Raw genomic sequence first — 17,300 nt, forward strand, 5'->3', positions numbered from 1 at the left:
CCCTCCACGAAGCTAGTCCAATGTGAATACATCTCCTTACAAGACGCTGTCCTCCTCTTGCCCCATGGGGAGGGTTATCCCAAACTCATACAGACTCAAGGCCCGTCGTGTAGGGCCTCGGCTTCTTTGTAGCCGTTTCAGATCATGTGGATGTGAATTTAGAGAATATTCCTTAGTCTGTTAGCACATGCTCACCTACTTTTCAAAAAAAAAAAAAAAGAAAGAAAGAAAGAAAATGACCATCTAGGAAAAATTTTTCTATAGCAACCAAGTCAGCTTGGTTTCGGCAACTACAGCCAGCTTTCATTTTTCATCACGTTGTGATGTTGTCTGGAATCATCTGAAAACAGGTATCTGAAGGATGACTCACATAAACAGGTGAGATTGGAGAAGATATCTGTATTTTCAATATTGCTGTTCTGTAGAAGCTGTCCTGCTCTGTGTGGCCACATTCTCACTTGTGATGTGCTATTCTACCTAAGAGCTCCTGTGATCTGTAGATTTCTCCTGGACATTTTTTCCCGTTACAGGCTGTTTATTAGGAATTCAACTCTGACTTGCTGATGTTAAGTGTTCGGTTCTAAACTTATCTGTATGCCTGAAATTCCATTAATTGAGGATTGGGGTAGTACCCTGCTTTTGGTGGGGAAGAAGTTGAGAAATCTCACTTACAGTTTGTTCAAATGCCAGCATATTAAACTTCAAAACCTTTGAAAAGAAAATACAAAAGCAAGTCCATTTTTCTCCCTTTCCACTGAAGTTTTCTGTAATACCCAGCATGTATCAAGTGTTGCCCACGTACCCAGTACTAGATTAAAAGCCCAATATGTATAATCTCACTTAATCCTCACATTAACTTTACAAAGCATATGTTATTGTTCCCGTTGGGAACAATATTAGGAAACTAAATGTCAGTTAAGTTAGTTACTCAAAGCCACATAGCTAACAGAAAACCAGATCCTTATGATGATCCACACGGCCAGCATGATCTGATGTCTGCCTCCCCCCTCCCCCGGCTCCCCTCCTTCCATCCTTCTCCCCTCTAGACACACTGCTTTCTCTTTGGCCCACCAGCCTGCCACTCCAGATAAATGACCTTTGCACCTGCCTGGAGTCTCATTCCCAGCTCCCACCCTCCCCCTTTACTTATAAACCCAGTGCATCCTTCATTCCTCATCAGTGCCTTTGGGACTCCTTCTCCAGGCCCTGAGATGAGTTCAGTCCTGTAGCCACCACGGGGGTGCAGCCAGCAAGCTCCCAGGAATGTGCTCGCTCCAGGTATTGGCACGTGCAGGTACCCAGCTCAGCATCAGAACTAAGGCATCCTCTTCCGGGGCAGCCCCCAGCCATTGACTCCGTTGACAGCGGAGGTCCCAGGGCCAGGCCGTTTTGGCCCAGTGTGGGCTTCCTCTAATGGAATGGAGTCGGCTTTGCCCCAGAGCTCTTCCCTGGGTTGGCCGAAACTCGGTCACATCGGCGATGTGATCTGAAGCTCTCCTTTGCTTTCATTGGTGTCAAATCTGCAGGATGGTCTGAAGCCTTTCCCTCCCCCCATCTTGCCTCCTCCCCTGCCCATCTTCCACAGGGGTTACCATTCAATAAACTTCTTTCGCTCCTACCTCCCATTTCAGCAGCTGCTTTCCTGGAAGTCTCAACCGACCCCAGCCCCCTCCTCTAGACTCTCTCATGGGTTTGGGTCTGTTCCTTTCAGAGCACTGCAGTTTTGTACTATTTACAATTTGACACTGTATACTGTGTGGGTGTGACTGCTTTGGTAAAGTCTGGAAGCTCCATGAGGACAGGCGCCTGTTCAAGTTTGCTCATCACCGCATTCCCTAGACCTGGGGCGCTTGTCTTTCCCGCAGGAGTAGACAGACTTGTGCTCTGCACTGGAGCTACGTCACTCCCCATCGCCCTGCTCTGGGGCTTCCTTGACCCTGTGTGTCCAGGGCCACTCCACCAGCTGTGGGCAGTTGAAGGCTGAGGCTGTCCAAACCTCATGGAGTAGGGCGGGGGGGTGGGGGGGCACTGAAATCTAGCGCTGACTTGGAAAGCACCCTAGAAAAGGATGTTTTACTGAGGCCCGTATCAGGCCGGCCCCTGCGTTAAGGCCCTTTGGCTTTATTCCTGAGTGGAAGTGCATGCCCCTTCTCCTTGAGGAGAAGATGGGACTTTAGCGTTTCCAAAACCTTCCGAGTGAAAACATCTGTATCCGATTTTTCCCGTCACAGCGTATTAGTGACGTCCTGCTAAAGAGCAGCTTGCAGTCGACAAGACTCTCATCAGAAGGTGTCACTGCCATCAGCTGGAATTATGGTGGGGCTGTTAAAGCTGGCACCCTAGCCAGATGCCAGGCTGGGTAATTACATTCGGTCTACCTAAATTCCCTCCGGATTTCTCATCGGACACAGTATTCTTCATCTCTGCCCTGAACTGCTAGCCAGAGTTTGCTAAGAGCCTTTCAGCTGCTGCCATAGTTCATTCCAAAAATGGATGCATTCCTGAAGGACCACTTGTCAGGGGTGTTGTCGCGGCTTGGGAGAGGGGCTGGCCTGCTTCAATGGCCCCTAAGGCCCCTTGCCCTTCCAGACCTGACTCTGTGATTCTATGACTGTCACCTTCAAAATATAGTGTTCGTGGAACTGCTAAGAGCCTTGTAAATGAAAAACCTGCCAGATCAAAGGGTCGAACTTGCTAGGAAAGATGCCTAAATATACACACACCAAAAAAAAAAAAAAAAAAAAGTGAACACAAATCTGGATAGTCCTAGAACCCACAAACAGTCATGGTTTATTTTCTCTCTCGAGTGGATTTTTAAGCCATAGCTAAGTGAAGACAAAAACATATATACATTGAATGAAAGGCACGTAATCTTTGGGATAATTCTGATGTAATTAACACAGCAGAGTTGCATTAAGGCCAATGCGCAATGAGTGGAATTTTCCAACATTGATTAAGCTGGACTCGAGGAGAACTGAGTCTTTGTCTAAAAGCTGCCAAATGAAAACAACTTTGGGATATTTAAATTCAGGTTGGAAATTGGTTTGAGTAAGGGATATTTAAACCACAGCTGTTCAAGGACTGAAAACACATGAGTATATGTGCCTGCACGCGCGCGCGCACACACACACACACACACACACACACACACACACACACCCTTCTCTAAAAACAAGTTAGCCAAAGGTGTACATTCCTTCTAAGTTCTCATGATCAACAGATGTAAATGTTCACGGTGTTCAGATGAATTATGGACCCTAATGAGATTTCAATACTGAGCAAACAATAAAAATTTATGCATTGCATAGTTGCCGTGGCCTTTGGCTCCATGGCTAGTGTTCCACCCTTTCAACAGCTTCAGTAATATAATATCCAGCTGGCTTTGGAGGTAAGGAAAATTCGAGGGGTGAATTGAAATTGTGAGAAATTATTTGATGGATTACTTTGTCAGAGTAATGCATGGCCTTGGCATAATTACCATGGCCACCTTAACCCTTGCAGCAGGTGGTGACAAAGGCCCGCAGGGCCTAGGTGCCGGGCAGGCCCCGCACGTGCTCCTGGCCCTCCTGGGCCCCGGTGTCCGGGGAGTGGCCGTTCTCCTGAGCAAATGCCAAACAAGCACATTCCTGTCCCAGACCCGCGAGCGAGCCGGACGGCCGAGAGGCTGCACTTTTCCCAAGAACTGTCACCTGTGTCAGAGTGAAAAGAATCAAACAAAAGGCAGACCGACCTTGAAATAAAATGGGGCGAAGTCGGGGGAAAGAGATAAATGATATCTTTTAAAGCGATACGTTTAAACACAATAGCAGACATGGGCACACTAATCTTTCTTTTTTCTCCTCTGTCTCTTTCTCTCGCTCTCTTTTTTTTTTTTTATCAATCCAGACCTTGAACTTAATGGTTGTCTGCCTTGTACTTTATAATGTTCAATTCGTACCATGTGATGAATAGTCTGTACGTGTCAGAGACCACGTCTGTAGCAAATCTGCTGGTGTATTTCTTAACACTGGTTTTACTTTGGAACCATAAAGTAATTACTATTTTGTGAATGAGAATAAACCTATTATGCACAAATATAGCTGTACCCAGCATCCGCTCTTTGCTCTTTGGGGAAAAGAAGTTGCCTATAGGATAGGGCAGCTCAAATTTCAGTGTTCTGAAGTGCTTTTCAGCATGGCCTTCAAGAGCGAGAGAGTGCTCCCGCCCATTTCTTGGTTTCATTATGATAACAGAAATATATTTGCAGCATGTTGACAAACTCATTGGGCGTAAACAGAGGAGTTCTAATTGCAAGTTCTTATGTTTTAACGCTAAATCGGGCGATAAGTCAATGTTTCGGTTTGGCACAGTGAACTGATGTTCTCCAAAAATAGCCTGTGACACTTTTTAAAGCAAGTCGGTGGTGTACTTAGGCTGTTCACAAAAGGCTTCATTCTTGTCTACAAATGGCAACCCTCCCCTTCCCAAGGGTGCCCAACTCAAGCGAGGTCGGAGAAAAATAGATGCTTCCTGTTTCAAGGCATTTCTCCAACTCTCAGTCTCCTCCAAAAAGCAAGATTTTGGAATTTATAGGGAAAGCATGCCTAAGAAAGGTTATCTTGATTTTCATTTAACACACCCTCCCACTGACTTTTTTAAAGGTTTGTTGTAAGTATTTCTGCATAGCTGAAAACCTAGATTCCACCCTGGAGAGATCGCAGGGCTGTTCATGTTACACTCTGAAGCCATGTGTTTTCACATCATGGCAAAACCCAAGATGTAGGCAGATCCCTTGGCCCCTGTTGGCTTTGGAATTTAGTCCTTTCCTTGTTTTCCACTGTAAACTTACACAGAGAAAGACCTCCGCAGCCCTGAATGTAAGCATGGTCATTAATGTTTTCCCACACATGCCAACAGTATAGCTAAGCAAGACCCAGGAGTAAAGGAAGGAACGGGGCAGAGGTTCATGAGTGTGGTGAATGGGCGTGAGGACCTCACTAGGGTGCTCCAAGTGCCTTCCCAGAGGTGGCCACTTTCCTGGAGGGCTTGGTCAGCACAGTGACCGTGGAGGCTGATTCAGAGAAGCCCCTCCCCAACAAAGTCAGCTCTAAAGTTTATATGACCCTCCTTCAAAACCATACACGAGGATGGTTACGAAAGTAATAATATCAACCCTTTCCTTCTATCGTGGTCACTATGTGCTAATCACTTCTTATGGCTTATCTCATTTAATCCTTCCTACAACCTGATATGATAGGTATTATTAGTATCCTGAAACCCAGTCAAGTAAGGACTTTGTCCAAGGTTACGCAGCTGAAGAGTGGCAGAGAGCCAGGATCAAACCCAGGCAGTCTGGCTGCAAGGCTCACGCTCCACCTCGTATGATGCCATCGTCCAGCCTCCTGGCGATGCCTGCTCTTGTCTTTTAGCATAAACTGATTCAAATTTTTCTGCCTTGTCACAGTCTCTTCCCCTCATCAATATTTTAGCAATGGGTGTAAGATTTCATTATAAGTCACTAACTCTCAGTAATTTACTGTTCTCGTGAACTACTTTGCTTATAAGTGCCAAAACATTTTCTACCGCAGCGCACTTGTAGAGTTTTGATAGCTGGAGTAAGCCGACAACTGGGCCGGTGCACCCCCAAGCTGCATTTTGAGGTTTAACCGAGTACAAACATCCCCAGGACTCAAAGGTTTCCGAAACTCCCTCCAGTGAGCTCATTTTGCATGCCTTTGTGAGTGCCCGTGGTCCTCGGTGGCTCTCACTGACGCCCTATTGATATCTTTCAGTGTCCAATTTGATGGATTCCGTAAATAAAATGCCCTGAAGTATGGGGCTACTTCGATCGATATTTTTTGTGTTAGAAATTGAAACAGAAAAAAAAATTCTATTTTCAAATTCACTTTTAAATTGTGACAATCAACTGATTACAAATGAACAAAAAAGTGTATGAAAAATAACCGTATTTCCTAAAACTAAATCAGTGAGAAGGGGGCATTGTTTTATGTTATTGCAAATCTCTTTAATGTCTGGCTTAACGGAGGACAGCTGGAGTCTCATGTGCTTCTGCACTCCATCTGTTGTGATGTCAGTCATGATGTCGAACCTCTAAGAAAACTCAACACTTACGAGAGGAGAGTGGAAGGGGCAAGTAACATCTTAGTATTATTATAAAAATAGTTGTGATTTCATGGATCTCCTGAGAGGGTCCCTGGACCAATTTTGGGAACCATGCCCTAAAATATGGCTGATATTTACAAAACCACATTGATCTGAGTCAAGAAGGCGTAAGTCCTTTTGTAATAAGTAGGTGGTATCCTAGGGTATGAACCAGTTTACCTTTCAGCGGCATCTCCAGTGCTCCTCCGCGCTCACAGGCAGAGGTGCTCTGCCCCTTTCCTCCAGATTTGCTGTAGGCTGAGCCACACCACACTCATGCTCATTAGATGTCAGAACCCCACGTCTTGTTTTCCACTAGGCCATGAGCTTGCTGTGGATACAAACCAGGTCTGTCTAACTCATGCCCTAGAATCAAGCACATAATGCCTGGCACAGGATAGGTGAATTTTGCTGAAATGAGTAAAGTTCAATGATAAAGATATCGGTAAACAATCCAGGCAAATGCGTGTTGATTTTTTAAATTCAAATATTTCTGCTCTTTCTCAATATCATTCATCGCCTTATCAAATATCTGCTGATCTCTATAATACTCCAAGCAATAGAATAGGTAATGGGCTACAACAAAGACCAATGCACCTTGCTCTTATGCACTTGCATTTCATAGAGGAGGCAGTCAAGGAAAAGAATAAATAATTCCAGACTGAAGGAAATAAAGAGGCTGCCATTGCTAAAAGGGGAGACAGGAATGTAGGCTATTTCAGTCTGAAAGATTGCCTTTACTATTTCATTTGTACACCATCTGCCTTGAAACCGAGATCAGCCATTGCTGTTCTACAGACTTTGTGTTTAACAGTTGTATTGAGATGTCATTTACATACTATGAAATTTACCCATTGCAAGCATACAGTTCGATGATTTACAGTAACTTCATAGAATTGTGCAACGATCACCATGGTGGATTTTATTTAAAAAAAATTTTTTTAATGTTTATTTATTTTTGAGACAGAGGGAGACACAGCACGAGTGGGGGAGGGGCAGAGAGACAGGGAGACGCAGAATCCGAAGCAGGCTCCAGGCTCTGAGCTGTCAGCACAGAGCCCGATATGGGCCTCGAACCCACGAACCATGAGATCATGACCGGAGCCGAAGTCGGACACTTAACCGACTGAGCCACCCAGGCGCCCCCACCATGATCTATTTTAAAAATATTTCTATCACCCCCAAATGTTCCCTCATGCCTGTTTGCATTGAGTCAATTCCTGCTCCTACCCCCAGGCCCAAGCAATCACTGATCTGATTTCTAGATATTTCATATGAATGGAATCATATAATATGTAATCTTTTATGTCTAGCATCTTCTGCTTCGCATAATGTTTTTGAGCTTCACTCCCATTGCAGCATGTATCCGTTGTTTGTTGCTTTTTATTGCTGAGTATTATTCCATTGTTTGCCTGTATCACATTCGGTTTATCCATTCACCAGCTGGCAGACACTTGAATTGTTTTGAGTTTGGGGCTATTGTGAATACACTGCTATGACCCTTTGCATGCAGGTCTCTATGTAGACATATGTTTTCATTTCCTTTGGGTGACACTTGGGTAGAACCAATGGATCATATAGTATGTATATGTTTAACTTGTTTTTTTTGAACTGCCAAACTCTTGGCAAAGTAGATGTACCATATTACATTCTCACCTGCAGTGTGTGAGGACTCCATGTTCTTGGTATTGTTAGTCTTTCTGATTAAAGCCACTTAGTGGGAGGGGCGCCTGGGTGGCTCAGTTGGTTGAGCGTTAGACTTCGGCTCAGGTCATGATCTCCCGGTCTGTGGGTTCAAGCCCCGCATCGGGCTCTGTGCTGACTGCTTGGAGCCTGGAGCCTGCTTCAGATTCTGTGTCTCCCTCTCTCTCTGCCCCTCCCATGCTCATGCTCTCTCTCTGTCAAAAATAAACATTAAAAAAATTTTTTTAAGTCACTTAGTGGGATAGTATATTGTGCTATCTCATTTTAATTTACATTTTCTTAATGACAAAGGATGTTGATCATTTTTTTCATATGCTTATTAGCCATTTGTATGTAGTCTTTGCTGAAATGTCTATTTAGCTTTTTTCTAATTGTATAGCTTTTTAATTGAGTTGTTTGTCTTCTTAGTACTGGATTTTGAGAGTTTTTATTTTTATACTTCTGGATACAAGTCTTTTATTAGATGTTGATTTGCAAATACTTCCCCTCAGCCTGTAGTTTGCCTTTTATTTTCTTAACGTTGAATTTTTAAAAAGTAAAAGCTTCTAAATTTGGCAAAGGCAATTTATCAATTCTTTATTTTATGGACCATGCTTTTAGTGTCTTAGCTAAGGAAACTTGACCTATCCCAAGATGACAAAGATTTTCTTCTAGGTTTTCTTTTACAAATTTGATAGTTTTAGCTGTTACACTTAAGTCTATGTTTCATTTTGAATTTTTGTGTATAGTGTGGGATAATGGTCTAAGTTCATTTTTTCAAAATATGGGCATCCACTCTCTTAGTATCTTTGTATTGCCTTGGATCCTTTGTCATAAATGTAAAGGTTTCCTTCTGGGATTTCTATCTGGTTCCATTGATCTATAAGTCTGCCTTTACACCAACAAAGACTACACGATCTTGATTCCTATAGCTTTATAGAGTAAGTTTGAAATCCAGTGATAGAAGTCCTCCGATTTATTATTTTAAAAATTGTTTGGGCCATTCTAGTTCTTTTCATTTGCATATATATTTAAGTATTCACTTTTCAAATTCCACCAAAAAAAAAAAAAAAAGAAAACAAAGCCTGCTAAGATTGCATAAGGCTTGCATCGAATTGAATATTTGTCAAATTAGTAGAGATGTTCCTCTTTCATTGCCTATGTTGGTAATTATGTGTTTTTCATCTTCGTTATTCTAGCTAAAAGTTCATCAGTTTTGTTGATCTTTTCAAAGAGCCAACTTTTTATTTCATCGATTTTCTGTATTATTTTCTGTTTCCTATCTCATTGATTTCCGCTCTAACCCTTCTTTTTTATGCTTGTGTTGGGCTTAATTTGCTCTTTTTCTAATTTCTTAATGTGGTAGCTTAGATTCTTGATTTGAAACCTTTCTTTTTTCCTGATTAGACAAATATCCCTCTGACTTCTGCGTTAGTTGCATCCCACAAATATGGATCGTTTTGTTTTCATTCATTTCAGACCGTTTTCTAATTTCCATTGTAGTTTCATGTTTGATTCATGGGTTCATTAGAAGTGTGTTGCTCAATTTTCTAATATTTGGGGATTGCCCAAATTACTTTTTTGTTGTTGTTGTAGATTTCTAATTTAGTTCTGTTGTGATTGGAGAACATGCTATTATTTCAGCTTTTTTCAATTTACTGAAATTTCTTTATGGCCTATATGTGCTCTAGGCAGGGACAGAATCCATATAGTTTTGAAAAGAATGTATATTCTGCCATCAAGTAGAATGTTCTATAAATGTTAATTAGGTCAAGTTGACTGATAGCGTTGAAGCCTTCTATCTCTTTACTAATTTTTTTGTCTAGTTATTCTATCGGTTTTCTTGAGAGGAGTATTGAAATCTTCAAGTATAATTATTGAACTCTGTCCTTTCATCTGTCAGTTTGTGCTTCATGTATTTTAGGAATTGGTTGTTAGGTGTGTATATGTTTATAATTGCCATATCTTCCTGATGCATTTCATATTTATTATGTATTATCTCTCTTTGTCTCTAGGCATATTTCTTGTCCTAAAGTCCATTTGTCTGATATTAGTGTAAACACTCAGTTCTCTTATGGTTACTGTTTGCATGGTGTATATATTTCCACCCATAATTCTCAACAGATATGTGCTTTTGAATCTGAAATGTGTCTCTCGTAGACAGCATAAAGTTGAATTTATAATCTGTCTGACAATCTGTCATATGATTGGGGTATTTAGTCCCATAGCATTTGTACAATTTTTTATCTTGTTGGATTTATGTTTTGTATTTTGCTATGTTTTCTATATGCTTCATGCCTTTTTTCCCGTCTTTCTCCTTTTCTGCTTTCTTTGTTTAAAGTTTATTCATTTATTTTGAGAGAGAAAGAGTGCATGTGCACTAGCAGGAGAGGGGCAGAGAGAGAGAGGGAGAGAGAGAGAATTCCAAGGAGGCCGCTTTGAGCCTGCTGCGGGACTCAAACTCAAAGGGCAAGATCACGACCTGAGGCAAAATCAAGAGTTAGGTGCTTAACCGACTGATCCATCCAGGTGCCCCTCTGCTTTCTTTTTTAAAACATATTTTTTTGTATGCACCATTTGAATTATCTGCTGATATTTAGACTATGTTTGTGGTTATTATTTTCTTAGTTTTTGTTGTAGGAATTGCAATATATATCCCAACTTGTCCCAATCTACTTCAGCATATTACTAACTTAATTTTAATAAAATCTAGCAATTTTATCCAATATAGCCAATTTCCTCCCTTTTCCATAGATATGACTATGATTGTCATATCTATATATGTTATAAACCCCAAAATACTAAATTATAATTATTGCTTATGCAATCTTTGTGTTTTTTTTAAAGAAATGAAGGGAAGAAAAGAGAAAAGATATAGCTAAGCCGTCTTTTATATTTACTCGCATATTTACCATCTCCAACGCTCTTCATATCTTTCTGTGGAGTAGAGTTGCCATCTGGGGTCATTTCCCTTCAGCCTAAAGGACTTCATTTAGTATTTCTTATAAGGCAAGTCTGCTAAGAAAAAAACTTTCTCATTCTCTGTTTATCTATAAATATCTTTTTGTCACCTTCATTTGGGATGGATAGGATTGCTGGGTATAGAATCCTTGGTAGCAGGTTACCCCCACCCCACCCTTCTTACCACTTTGACGTTATGGTTCCATTGTCTTCTCCCTCCACTGTTTCTATTTTTTTTTTAATTTGTTTAATGTTTATTTATTATTGAGAGACAGCGAGAGACAGAGCATGAGCATCAGAGGGGCAGAGAGAGGGGGAGACACAGAATCAGAAGCAGGCTCCAGCCTCTGAGCAAGCTGTCAGCACAGAGCCTGACGTGAGGCTCGAACCCACAAACCACAAGATCATGACCTGAACCAAAGTTGGACACTTAACCAACTGAGCCACCCAGGCACCCCATCCCTCCATGTTTCTGATGAGAAGTCAGCTACCAGTCGTGCTGTCTGTTGTTTGCCCTGTACATAATGAGTTATTTTTGCTTTGCTGCTTTCAAGCTTTTCTCTTTAAGCCTTTACTTATTTAAATATATTTTTCTGCCACTTTCTCGCTTCCTCCTCCTGGGACTCCCATTTCACATGTGTTAATATATGTTTATCACTGTGCCACACACATCTTTGAGGCCCTGCTCATTGTTCTTCGACCTTTTTCCTTTCTCACCTGCAGATTGGATGATTTCTATTGACCAATGTTCAAATTCACTGATTCCTGTTCGTGTAATTTATGTCTTTTTCAACTCTAGAACTTTTGTATAGTTCTTCTTTCTCTGTTGAGATTCCCTATTTGTTGAAGCATTGTCATCATCATTTCTGTTAATTCTTTAAACAGTCTCTTTAATTCTTTGAATGTTTATAATAGCTGCTTTGAAGTCTTTGTCTGCTAAATCCAACATCAGAGCCACTCACAATCCATTTGTATTGACTGCTTTTAGTCTTCTAAATGTAGATCACCTGTTTTTTTTTTCTTTTTTCGTCGTGTCATAATTTTCTGTTGAAAACTAAACGTTTTGGAGAGTATGCTGTAACAACTCTGAGTTCTGATATTTTTAAATAGCTCACCTGAACGTAGTCTACAGGATTCATCTCCCCTGCAGTCTGCTCATTTGTTCTCTTTTTTGTTTGTTTTTTTATTTCTTATTTTTATTTTATGAGCCTGGCGTTCCTAGGGGTTGCCCCTTTATGTGCACAGCTTAGTGGCCAGCCAATGACCGGGAAGGGGTTGTGCTCAAAAACCTCAAAGTCATAAGTCTTCTTCCGTCCTCTGCCGAGCGATCTATATGGGGGTTGAGGAAAACATGCAAAGAGGCTGCACTTTGAGTCAGTCACTCAAGGCTGCCGTGACTTTGACTTTGTTCTGGGGTCTCTCCGATCTCCCCAACACGTGCACATACTTTGCTGATCGACAGGAGATGCGCAGAGAGCTTATCTGGCACCTTCTGGCTGTCTCATTTCCAGGATCTCTCTGTCACATTTTTGGTTGATCTGTCACTCAGCAAACCAAAACTGTGACCTCAAGCTAGCGGAACTCTGGGTTTTCCCTTGTGTAGTTCCCTATCAGGTTTGCTACTTTTTCTGTCGGTGCCACTGGGCATGGCTTTTGCCTTCTGCTCCAGGCCAAGTCCGCTTTGTCTGGTAGCCCCACCCTGGCAAAGACATCATTCTAGCCAGCTGAGCTAGGGGAAGCGGTGAGGATGTTCTTACACAAAGTTCTCCCAGCTTTCTATGAATAAACACTTCTCAATTTCTTTGTTGCCTTTGCTCATTATCCAGAGCACTGAGAGGATTGTTTTAACAATTGTCCAGTTTTATACTTGTTCAGGGAGAGTGAACTTACCGACCTCTTCACTCATTGGCAGTCCTACTGGCAATCCCCCAGTTTCTGGCAGTCCCCCAGTAGAAAGGAGTTTTGCTACTCTCTATTAAGTGCGTGTTTGGGGGTGCCAGCCTGGCTCGGTCAGTGGATGTGACTCTTGATTTCGGGGTTGTGAGTTCGAGCCCCACACTGGGTGTGGAGTTTACTTAAAAAGAAGGGGTGCCTGGGTGGCTCATTTGGTTAAGCGTCCAACTTCAGCTCAGGTCATGATCTCACAGTTCATGAGTTGCAGCCCCATAGCGGGCTGTCTTCTGTCAGCACAGAGCCCACTTCAGATCCTCTGTCTCCTGTCTCTGCCCCGCCCCTGCTTGTGCACTCTCTCTCTCTCTCTCAAAAATAAACAAACATTTAAAAAATAATAAAAAATAAAAATACAATAAAATACTTTTAAAAAAAGATCTTTAAAAACCTAAGTACATAAAATAAAATGTGTATTTGTGTAAAGTCTGCAGGATGTGATTGTAACGAAAGACCTCATCCTTTTGTTCGTTCCACCCTCTAGAGTTTGACCCCCAAGTCTTCTCTGCGTGGGCTTACGCCCGCTGAAATTCAAGGCAGCCTTTTTGCCCATGAACTGACCCAAAGGCAACAGGTGGGACCTGTTTTCGACAGAACTGTTGAAGAAAAATGGGCTAGTTGTCAGCTTGTTTCACTTTCATTTAATCTCTGTCATCTGGGAATACAATATAGATAGTATCAGGCCCAACAAAAGGTACATCCTGATATTACTTTCAGTTTTTTGTCTAGACAGAGAAGACGAAGCACTTGAATATCAGAAATGCCTACCACGAAAAATAAGAAAGACGGGCTCAGTGGAAGGCCAGAGGGGAGTACCTCTGCTTGTTCACTTTTTCTCTCTCTATTCTCTTTTTTTTTTTTTTTTTTAAAGAAAAAAGTTTAAACCCCACCACCCACTCATCAGGTGATTGGAGACCATAGTTGTAAAAATGTGCTGCAGGCAGAAGTTCTGAAAAATCCCAGAAAGTGTTGAAAACATCTCTAAACAAGGTATTTTTCTCCTGCACCTTTCTTGCTAAAGGTCCCAATTGCTGCCAAGAAAACCAGTGAGAACGTTAGCTGCCAAATAAAAAATTTATGACAGTGTTTGGCAAAGGACTATCTCGCTGCTTGTTTTATACATTTCCACAAGGCACTTGAAGGCAAGCCGCTTTTTTCCTTCCCCTCCCATCCCCCCGCCCCCACTTTGGGTACAGATACCTTCCCGATCACGGTTCTCGGTCTGTTTTCTAATAAAAGTAGGATTAAACAATGTAACTTTTTCCCTCTTCAGGAACCTCTGAAAATGTGAGGAAAAATGTTTTCAAATATGTGTTGCATGCAAGGGAGGGAGAAGTGCTGGGTCTGCTGGTTTAGAACAGACACATTTAGGGTCGCCCGGGGGGGCTCGGCCAGTTGAGCGTCCGGCTTCGGCTCAGGTCACGATCTGGTGGTTCACGGGTTCGAGCTCCGCGTCGGGCTCTGTGCTGACAGCTCGAAGCCTGGAACCTGCTTCGAATTCTGTGTCTCCTTCTCTCTTTGCCTCTCCCCTGCTCCTGCTCTGTCTCTGTCTCTCAAAAATAAATGTTAAAAAAAAAAAAAGTTTGGAATCGACACATTTATAGGAAAATGAGCAAACACCTTTCAGTTAATGACTTTAGACTCTTAGTGGCAGAGGGAAGCTTAGAATCCCCTCAGTTCTTACGCACTTGCACACCCCCAACACTTTGCGGAGAAGGAAATGGGGGCCCAGAAGGGGACTGTGTTCTCCCTAAGGTCACACAGCCAAGCTCCCCGGGGATGGGAGCCTGGCTCTCACCCGGGTACCATGCTTCACCCGCAGCCCAGCACGGATTCTGTTGGCTGGGGATTTTCACACACGTGCACTTACAGCACGTTTTACGAGCCTCAGAACTCAAAGCCGTTCTGCTTTATGAAAACTAAAACATCTCCTTCCCTAAAATTCTTTTAAAACTCTAACACATGAAAGCTGAGTCCAGACAAGGGCAGTGATGCTACCACAGTGGCATTGCCCGTCCATATCAGCGAAGCCTCCTGGCTCGATCATTAAGTGTTTACGTGAACCTTTAAAAGGGGCGGGGGGGGGGGGCGCCTATATCTAGGGAAAAAAAGGTCTTCTTAAACCAAGTTGGGACGTTGAGAGTACTAAGCACATAGGCTGGTGAACACCCCGAAATATTTTGCCTGCCTGTCTGAGAAAGCAAAATTATCAGCCGCAGTCTTTTCAAAACAGTTATCAGGTTCTGCCTTGGGTTGTTAATTAGCGCCGTTTAGCACACATCCCGTCCTTCTAACTCATCCCAAAGCGTTGCTGCACCCTTGTTCCTGGGCCCCAGGCCGCTCCTGCCTGTAGAGGCGGCCACGGTCCCTGTCACACGCGAGAAAGCCCAGGGCCGGGGCTGCGGCTGCCTTTTGCTGCAGCTGCGTGAAGGAAGCGAGCGTTATTTGATATAAAGTACTGCGGACAGACCAGGAGTAAGCGGATTATTTCAGACAGTGTTAGGAGGTAACTGGAGGAAGATTAGCTCGACACGAGGCAGCTATCATAAGCAAATTAGAAAACCTCCCCAATTAGTACAAGAAACCCAGATTTGTGCTGTTTGTGATCTTCTGCTGAAAGGCAAAGTGTCGATGTTATGGGCTCCAGTCTTGATTCAAGTTGAAATGTTGGCATTTCCTATCAGGGCATGTTAGCATCTGAGGCTGTGTACTGGCCTAATAAATGAAGTAAATCCCTGCTCTCCTCCACTGCCAAGCAGTCCTCATTCTGACGTTCTGTACGTTGGGTAATGTTTTATTTGGCCCTGGAATAATCTCCAGGGCATATTATAATATTTCTATACTGGGAATATTCAACATGACTCCCAGTGTCCCACACTTGATCTTTCTTTTGTTTGTTTGTCTTAGGGAACATGGATCATGCTGAAGTCATAAAAATGGAGCGTGCAAAATGCCAGATGCTACAAATGCAATTAGATACTTAAAAATAGCTTCCTTGGTGGCACTGCTTGAAATCTGAACCAGGCCTTGTTTTTCCAAACAGGGCGACACCTTTCTGCTAAGCTGCTGCTTGTGTCTTAGACCAGAGGCCCGGGTCCCCTTCAGAGCACCATGCAGATGATCAGGTCATTCTAGAAATCAGACCAGGCACTACTGTCCTGTCAACATCATGGCAGTCCCCGGCAGGTTTTCTTGTTCTCGGAGTGCACTGTGTTGTCTCTTGTTTCTTGACCTCTGATGATTCGCAGTCAAGTTGCATGTGGCAGAAACCCTCAAGAGAACCGAGCCCGACTTGGGTAAAGAAAACGAGGTGTCTGCCCTCCTCATTTTAAGATTTGAAATGCATTCCAAAGAAACTTTTATTTCACCAGAATTCAAACAACCACAAAGCTCAGAATTTATTTTGCAATCGTATCCAAGGAAGAAGGTGATGTTTTTGTGTATGTATGCAGGGACTGAGTCTGATTGTAAAAATAAGCACATAATTCGTTACAGAAACTAATTTGGAAAATGTGAGATTTTTTTTTTTTTTTAATCTCCGTGATCCCAACACTTAGCCGCAATCATTACTTTAAGCTTATGTGTGTATTTTTCTTTTTGCAAAATCGGGGTCATAGTATACATACTACTTAACAACCTTTGCTTTTTAGCTAATATATAATGGGCAAGAAAATTGGTGGTCTTTATGCTGAGTACAATAGTTCAAGATCCTCTGACACCTTCTGAATCATCAAGAACAAATTTGTTCAATGTAGTTTTAGTATTAATTGTATTCTAGTATTTTTTTTCTGTTTTTTAATGTTTATTTATTTTTGAGAGAGAGAGAGAGAGCATGAGCAGGGGGAAGGCCAGAGAAAGAGAGAGGCAGACACAGAATCCAAAGCAGGCCCCAGGCTCCAAGCTGTCAGCACAGAGCCCAACGCGGGGCTGGAACCCACGAGCTGTGAGATCGTGACCTGAGCCGAAGTCAGATGCTTAACCGACTGAGCCACCCCGGCGCCCCAGCGTACTTTTTCTTTGAGAATTATCAGTATCCGAATAACATTTGTGGCCAGTCTCAATTCACTGGTGTTACATGAAATATTATCATATCACCATATTCCTTTGAGCAAAACTTTGCATTTTCTGTTTTTACATGCATGATCTAATTTGAACATCACAAGAACCTATAAGGTAGGGGAAAAAAAGAACAGATGTTGTTATCCCTGATTTTATTCATAAATGCAAAATGAGCCAGAATGTAGATGCAACATAATGCCAGAGATTGCTCCTCACACCATGCATGGTACATGGTCTTTGAAATCAGACCTGATATTAAATACCAACTTTGCCACTGACTTGCTGTGTGATCGTGGGCAAATTAACCTCCCTAAAGGGGCGCCCGGGTGGCTCAGTCGGTTAAGGGTCTGACTTCGGCACATTCCGTGATCTTGCGTTTTGTGAGTTCAAGCCCCGCGTCGAGCTCTGTGCTGACCGCTCGGGGCCTGGAGCCTGCTTCGGATTCTGTGTCTCCCCCTCTCTCTGCCCTCCCCTGCTTATACTCTGTCTCTCTCTGTCTCTCAATGATA

At 42.6% G+C, this 17,300-nt stretch overlaps 1 protein-coding gene across 5 annotated transcripts in view; it reads left to right on the forward strand.

Moving 5' to 3' along the window:
* The window catches only part of VTI1A (vesicle transport through interaction with t-SNAREs 1A), a 352,044-nt gene that overhangs the window by 313,607 nt on the left and 21,137 nt on the right, over positions 1-17,300 (forward strand). The window contains exon 9 of one of the 5 annotated variants that reach the window (XM_040486444.1): positions 15,640-16,555. The exons of the other annotated variants lie outside the window; for them this stretch is intronic. Within the exon in view, the coding sequence (XP_040342378.1) occupies positions 15,640-15,658 (19 nt within the window). The 3' untranslated portion in view covers positions 15,659-16,555. Of the gene's footprint in view, positions 1-15,639; positions 16,556-17,300 lie in introns of those variants that run through there. 5 annotated transcript variants of the gene reach the window in all.

The sequence above is a fragment of the Herpailurus yagouaroundi genome, unplaced genomic scaffold (assembly GCF_014898765.1).
Source record: "Herpailurus yagouaroundi ecotype Mexico unplaced genomic scaffold, PumYag 163, whole genome shotgun sequence".
NCBI lineage: Eukaryota > Metazoa > Chordata > Mammalia > Carnivora > Felidae > Herpailurus > Herpailurus yagouaroundi.